Here is a 291-nt window from a genome sequence, read left to right on the forward strand (position 1 = left end):
CCTCCGCCTTTCGTCCCGCGGGCGTCCAGCGGCCGCCTGCAAATAAGCCTCGAGCGGAAGGGGGATGGGGGGCGGAAGGCCGTAGCCGGAATCAGGGTGGCCACTGGAGGGAGAATGATGATTCTCGAGAAGGCCTTGGGACTCGAGAAGCAAAGGTGACTCGGAGCATTGCTCCGGGCACTGGTAGCGGCATATTTGTATGGTGCACTGAAAGTGGACCTCCATCGAGTCGGGGAACTTGAACGCCTGGAAATGGGCGTAGGAGAGGACCGAGGCCGAGGCGCCGAAGTT

The 291-nt window shown here is 61.9% G+C and overlaps 1 protein-coding gene across 1 annotated transcript; it reads right to left on the reverse strand.

Moving 5' to 3' along the window:
• Window positions 1–6: 6 nt before the first annotated feature.
• Window positions 7–288, reverse strand: LOC116186712 (the record flags this gene model as incomplete). The annotated part of the gene is made up of 1 exon (XM_031514886.1): window positions 7–288. A coding segment is annotated over one exon (282 nt), but the record flags the coding sequence as incomplete, so codon positions are not given.
• Between the last annotated feature and the right edge of the window lie 3 nt (window positions 289–291).

The sequence above is a fragment of the Apis dorsata genome, unplaced genomic scaffold, assembly GCF_000469605.1.
Source record: "Apis dorsata unplaced genomic scaffold, Apis dorsata 1.3 scaffold_49998, whole genome shotgun sequence".
Classification (NCBI taxonomy): Eukaryota; Metazoa; Arthropoda; class Insecta; order Hymenoptera; family Apidae; genus Apis; species Apis dorsata.